This window comes from Columba livia, chromosome 16, assembly GCF_036013475.1.
Source record: "Columba livia isolate bColLiv1 breed racing homer chromosome 16, bColLiv1.pat.W.v2, whole genome shotgun sequence".
NCBI lineage: Eukaryota > Metazoa > Chordata > Aves > Columbiformes > Columbidae > Columba > Columba livia.
Window position 1 is genome coordinate 8464141 of NC_088617.1, and position 5611 is coordinate 8469751.

Here is a 5611-nt window from a genome sequence, read left to right on the forward strand (position 1 = left end):
TGTCTTCTTTTGGAGTGTTTTTTACGTGCACGGGGCGGGTTGGGAATGACCTGTTGGAGAGCAGTGTAGGGGAAAGGGACCTGGGGGGCCTGGGGCCAGGAAGGCCAATGGCACCCTGGCGTGTATTACTCTATATTACTGCTCTGCCCTGGTGAGACCGCATCTGGAATATTGTGTCCAGTTGTGGCCCCTCAGTTCCAGCAGGACAGGGAACTGCTGGAGAGAGTCCAGCGCAGCCACCAAGATGCTGAAGGGAGTGGAGCATCTCCCGTGTGAGGAAAGGCTGAGGGAGCTGGGGCTCTGGAGCTGGACAAGAGGAGACTGAGGGGGGACTCATTCATGTTTACAGATATCTAAAGGGTGAGTGTCAGGAGGATGGACCCAGGCTCTTCTTGGTGACAGCCAATACTAGGACAAGGGGCAATGGGTACAAACTGCAACACAGGAGATTCTGCTTAAATATGCGAAGAAACTTGTTCCCGGTGAGGGTGGCAGAGCCCGGCCCAGGCTGCCCAAGGGGGTTGTGGAGTCTCCTTCTCTGCAGACATTCCAACCCGCCTGGACACCTTCCTGTGTAACCTCATCTGGGTGTTCCTGCTCCATGGGGGGATTGCACTGGATGAGCTTTCCAGGGCCCTTCCAACCCCTCACATTCTGTGAGTCCCCTCACGTTCATGGCCGTCCCGTCACTAACGGAGACCCCGGCGCGGATGGGCTTGGGTCCCCTTTCCGAAGCCCCCGGCCGGCGGGACGAGGCCGAGCGGCGGCGCCGATGCCGCTCCCGGAGGGGCGGGGGCGCCACAGAGACCGTTTAACGGACATTTAACGGCCGCGCTGCCGCCCTGTGACATGACGGCGGCACGCCGGAAGCGCTCTCCTCCCTCGTGACGTATTTCCGCTTCCGCCGCTGCTCATCCTTTTCCGCCGCCGCACACGCGAGGTAGGAGCGCGATCGTGTCGCTTCTGTGGGGAGAGCGTGTGGGGCGGCCCGAGCGGCGCCGCGGGGCGGGGGAGGCGCCCTCCTCGGTTCCCTCCTCGGTTCCCTCCTCGGTTCCCTCCTCGGTTCCCTCCTCGGTTCCCTCCTCGGTTCCTGGGCTGCCGTGAGGCCGGGGAATGGGGCGGCGTGTCCCGGGCTGGGCCCGCTCTCCGCGGGGCGGGTTCCCGTAGGGGCCAGCCCGTAAGCTCGGCCTTGTCACTTGCAGGAGTTACCGCTCGGCGCCAGTGCCTCAGCAGCGAGATGCAGAACGACGCCGGGGAGTTCGTGGACCTCTACGTGCCGCGGAAATGGTGAGCGGTTTCCTGAGCGGGCGGCGGGTTTGCGGCATCTGTACCCGGGACACGATCTGTGCCAGAGCCTCTTTTTTTGTAGTAGTGAAGAGAAGCTGCCTTATAAAAAGTATAGGTATACCTTGGTTAAGTTGAATCCTTTGTTCAGTTTTGGGCCCCTCACCATAAGAAGGACATTGAAATACTAAGAGAGTGCAGAGGAGGTGACAAAGCTGGGGAAGGGGCTGGAGCACAAGTGTGATGGAGCGGCTGAGGGACCTGGGGGGTTCAGCTGGAGAACAGGAGCTGAGGGGAGACCTTCTGATCTCTGAACTGCCCGAAAGGAGCTTGGAGCCGGGGGGGTCAGGCTCTGCTCCCCAGGAACAAGGGACAGGATGAGAGGAAACGGCCTCAAGTTGCACCAGGGGAGGTTGAGGTTGGATGTGGGGAACAATTTCTTCCCCAAAGGGCTGTGGGGCATTGGAACAGGCTGCCCAGGGCAGTGGTGGAGTCACCATCCCTGGAGGGGTTTAAAAGGTGTTCAGATGTTCTTAGGGACATGGTTTAGTGCCAGAGTTGGGCTATGGTTGGACTTGGTAATCCTGAAGGTCTCTTCCAACCGAAATGATTCAGTGGCAGCTCCTGTGGGGTTTGTTTCAGAAGCAAACGAACACTTCTGTGCTACAAGCTCATAGTGACCCTCTTGAGCGATGGCTTGTTGCCTTGGTAGCACATCTTAAGTACAGTTTTGAGATTACAGCAAATGGAGAGCGAGGAGCTTTTTGTAAATGTGTGTGTTTAAAAGTCACTGGAAAATAAATCATTTGGACGTATTTTATTAGATTCAAGTCAAACCTTTGATTTCTGAGATTTTCCAACTGCTACTCCCAATGAAAAGCACAGAAACTGCATTCTCGTTAATGACCTTGGTTGTTGTATTTCCTCACACCTTATAGAAGAAAAACTTGATATTTTGTGTGTTGAAGGACTGTGCTGCTGTGTGCACCGTATGGGGTGAACTGGGCACATGGAAACCAAAGTGAAGGGATATTTGGCAACTTAGCCTGATGCTACCAAGTGACAGTCTCATTTAAATCTACTTAAAACTGCATTTTAATTTGCCGAGCTGTGAAAGCTTAAACTGTTATGCTCTAAACTTCTTGTGCAACTTTAATTAGCTGCTGTAGATTTGGCTTTAATATTTTTTCTCATTGTCACTATTTTGTTTGGTTTAAATATATCTTGTGATTTTATTCCTTAGCTCTGCTAGCAACCGAATAATTGGTGCTAAGGATCATGCTTCTATCCAGATAAACATTTCTGAGGTAAGTTCCGTAACAGAACTGTGTGATGAGAGAGCCAGCCACGCTTTTAAACTTTTGATAGAGGTTAAGAAACAGCGGGACTGCACAAAGCTCTGCTTCACTGTTTGACTAAACACAACTTCCGAACACTAGACATTTAGTTATGAATTAGAGAGTTCCTTGTCCAGAAGGAAAGAAGAAATGTTTGCTTCTGGCTGATTCTTATTCCTTGTACCTTCACCTGTCTAAAAAAGAACAGCTCTTCAGTCTGTCCCTCTGCACTCTACTTTTTAATTTTGTATTTTTGTTGATATTCTTTGTGCTTTTTTCTAGTTTGTCCAGACTTTAAGATACAGTTTCCAGCGCAGAACTCTACTTCTGTTCCTCTTTGCTTAACTAAAATGCCATCTTCCGTGTTCTGCTTCAATCATTCCTGTTAATACTTGACACTGCTGCTCTTGATAGGTGACAAATGAAATTGCTTATGTGTTTTTTGTGCAGCATTATCGTTTGATTAATTCAGTGCTTGGGGTGTTATATGCTTAGCATTTTTCCTGAGGCAGGCTGGCTATTTGCATCGACTTGGTATTCACGTATCTGGTTTTCTTTCTGTAACATAAGGAATTTGTTCTTGTCTGAGTTTAATTTCATCTTCTCATGGTAGAATTATTGCGGATCCCTCCAAGCTTAACACATGTGCTGAGAAAACCTTGACTCCTGCAGGATCCCAGCAAATGCACATGGGCTCCCGTTGATTTAAACTTCTTTTAGCAGGCTTTTTTTCCCTTCATTTGTTTATTGGTATTAATCTTGCAGGAATTCTGTGTACACAATGTTCTTATCCTGTGTGAGCTATATAGCTTGATTTATTTCTTCTTGAATAGGAGACCACAAGACTACATTCCCATATTTTTAAACAACTGGGTGTCTTGTGTTATCTGTTTGACTTAAAAAATAGTTTTTGAACATGCTGTTTGCAGTTTCCTGTAAGTGATAAGGCAAATACTTTTCTTATTCACTGCTTCGTTCCTTCAGTGATCCCTATTTCTTACTTTCAAAGGATCAGAGATTAGCAGATCTTGAAAACAAACCCACGTGGTATTACTGGCTTTACTACACTGTTTAATTTCACTATTTATATTGCTCAGTCTCTTTTTCTGTTACATTTCTCAGCAACTGGAGGAAGTGAGATAATTTGTGTCTCTCAAGTTGGTTGTTTTTCTGCCCAACAAGACCATCATTTTCCCTCCTTCACTTCAGTTTTCCATAACTCTGACCTTAAAAGAAACATTAAAAAGAATAACAAAGGCAGTATGATCCACAGGTAGACTTTATACTTAACTTTTCTAGTTTTTGAGAACTCAGGTATTTTCTTCTTTTGGCTACCGTGTTCTACGGTGTTCTTGTTATTCAGTTTTATAGCTGCACTATCTAATAAACCATAAATTCACTGTGAAAATATATTCTATAATCGTCTTTAACTTCAGTGTTTTCCTTGAGGTTTGTAGTTTGCAGAATTTAACAAGCCTTTTGCATCTTTGGGTGCTTGACAAATGTGATGTAAATATAAAATCTTGTGAGAATCTGTGTGGAGTGACTTACTTGTCATTACAGGTTGACAAGGTGACAGGCAGAGTAAATGGGCAGTTCAAAACATACGCCATCTGTGGAGCAATTCGTAGAATGGTAAGTATTTTCTTGACATACAATGCTATTGTGCTTCCTTTTATATTGATTAGTAAGTACTTTTTTAGGTTTCTGTTTGGTCCTGAAGCACAGTCTGCCTTCAGCTCATTCTGGAGGAAGCGCGTTTTGTGGGAATAATGAAGGCAGAGTGAAGATGGGACCAAATTCATTTGCAAGAATCTGTTTCTTCTGTTTTTTTCCTCAATCCTTTGGTTTGTGGAATTACCTATGTTGATTTTTTTAATCACTGAAGGGTGCATGTGATTTTCTTTTTTCTTATAAGAATGTACCAAGGTACTAATACCTATTTTTTATAATTATTAGAGATGATGCTACCATGACTTAATTTTGTTCAACATGGTGTGAATCTTCCTAGAGTTCATCAGTAGTCTGCTTACCCAGAAGTATTATCTTGTTAATGCAAGTACATATTCTATCAAGTTAAAACTATTTCTTATCCTAAACAGCGACAAAGTATTTTAACAGCTTGTTTGGAAAACGCTGATCTGTGCATACAAAACATAGTGATCTGTGGAAAGTGTTGTGCATTTCCCTACCAGCGTTAAACACTGCAGCTGTCTTTCTTTTTCATGTGTATCAGCAATTATTTGGTCACTTCAGAATCATCTTTATTTTTTTTTAAAGGGTGAATCAGATGACTCCATTCTGCGTCTGGCAAAAAATGATGGAATTGTTTCCAAGTATGTATGTTTATTTTATCCTCTCACTCTTGCAGGGGTAACTTCCATAGCCAAATCCAACTTTTAGGATTAAAATATATAGACTGTTTATAGGATGATTACACAGTTGGTCAAAAATATTTACTTGAGCTGTTGAAGCAAACTAATAACAATGTTTGTTTCATTTTCTTCTAGGAACTTCTAACCGAAACAACTCGAATATGGAACATCTGATGTAAAATAAAGAGTTCAAACCAACCTACATTGTGTTGTGTCTTTTGTTCAAGTTGTAAACATTGTTTGATTTAATGTAGCTACTCTGAAAGGAGTTAGAAATGTGTGTCTTCAAAAGAAATACAGATTCTGATTGTGAATTCTTAAAACAAATTGGCTTGTAAAGCAGTACCAGAGTTGAAAATCAAGACTTTCCAGCCTCACTCTTTGGTTCACTAGTATCTTTCCTTCTGGATTTAAAAGGTTTTGCAATTGCAGCTCAGCTTCTTTATGGGTCTGTAATGGAACATTTTGCAATGTAGCAATCTAATTTGGCTTGCTGCTTTTTCACTGGAAAAACTAAGGGGATTCTTTTGGTTATTATATCAAAGTGTAGTGCTTTTTCTGCTGGTAGAGGCTCGCTATTTCCTCTGCCATTGACGCACCTTCTCTAAGCAAATT

The 5611-nt window shown here is 44.4% G+C and overlaps 1 protein-coding gene across 1 annotated transcript; it reads left to right on the forward strand.

The window, feature by feature from the left end:
* Positions 1 to 823: 823 nt before the first annotated feature.
* On the forward strand, positions 824 to 5194 carry RPS21 (ribosomal protein S21). The gene is made up of 6 exons (XM_005499594.4): positions 824 to 940; positions 1203 to 1287; positions 2528 to 2591; positions 4185 to 4256; positions 4902 to 4957; positions 5132 to 5194. Exons 2-6 carry the CDS (start codon positions 1238 to 1240, stop codon positions 5139 to 5141), a joined length of 252 nt encoding a protein of 83 aa, XP_005499651.2. The 5' UTR covers positions 824 to 940; positions 1203 to 1237; the 3' UTR covers positions 5142 to 5194.
* The last annotated feature ends 417 nt before the right edge of the window (positions 5195 to 5611 follow it).

Excerpts from the sequence above, each read along its gene's own strand:
- RPS21 (XM_005499594.4), top strand. The coding sequence starts at position 1,238 with ATGCAGAACGACGCCGGGGAGTTCGTGGACCTCTACGTGCCGCGGAAA. Across the intron at positions 2,592-4,184 it reads TCCAGATAAACATTTCTGAG|GTTGACAAGGTGACAGGCAG; the intron begins GTAAGTTCCGTA and ends TTGTCATTACAG. Across the intron at positions 4,257-4,901 it reads GTGGAGCAATTCGTAGAATG|GGTGAATCAGATGACTCCAT; the intron begins GTAAGTATTTTC and ends TTTTTTTTAAAG.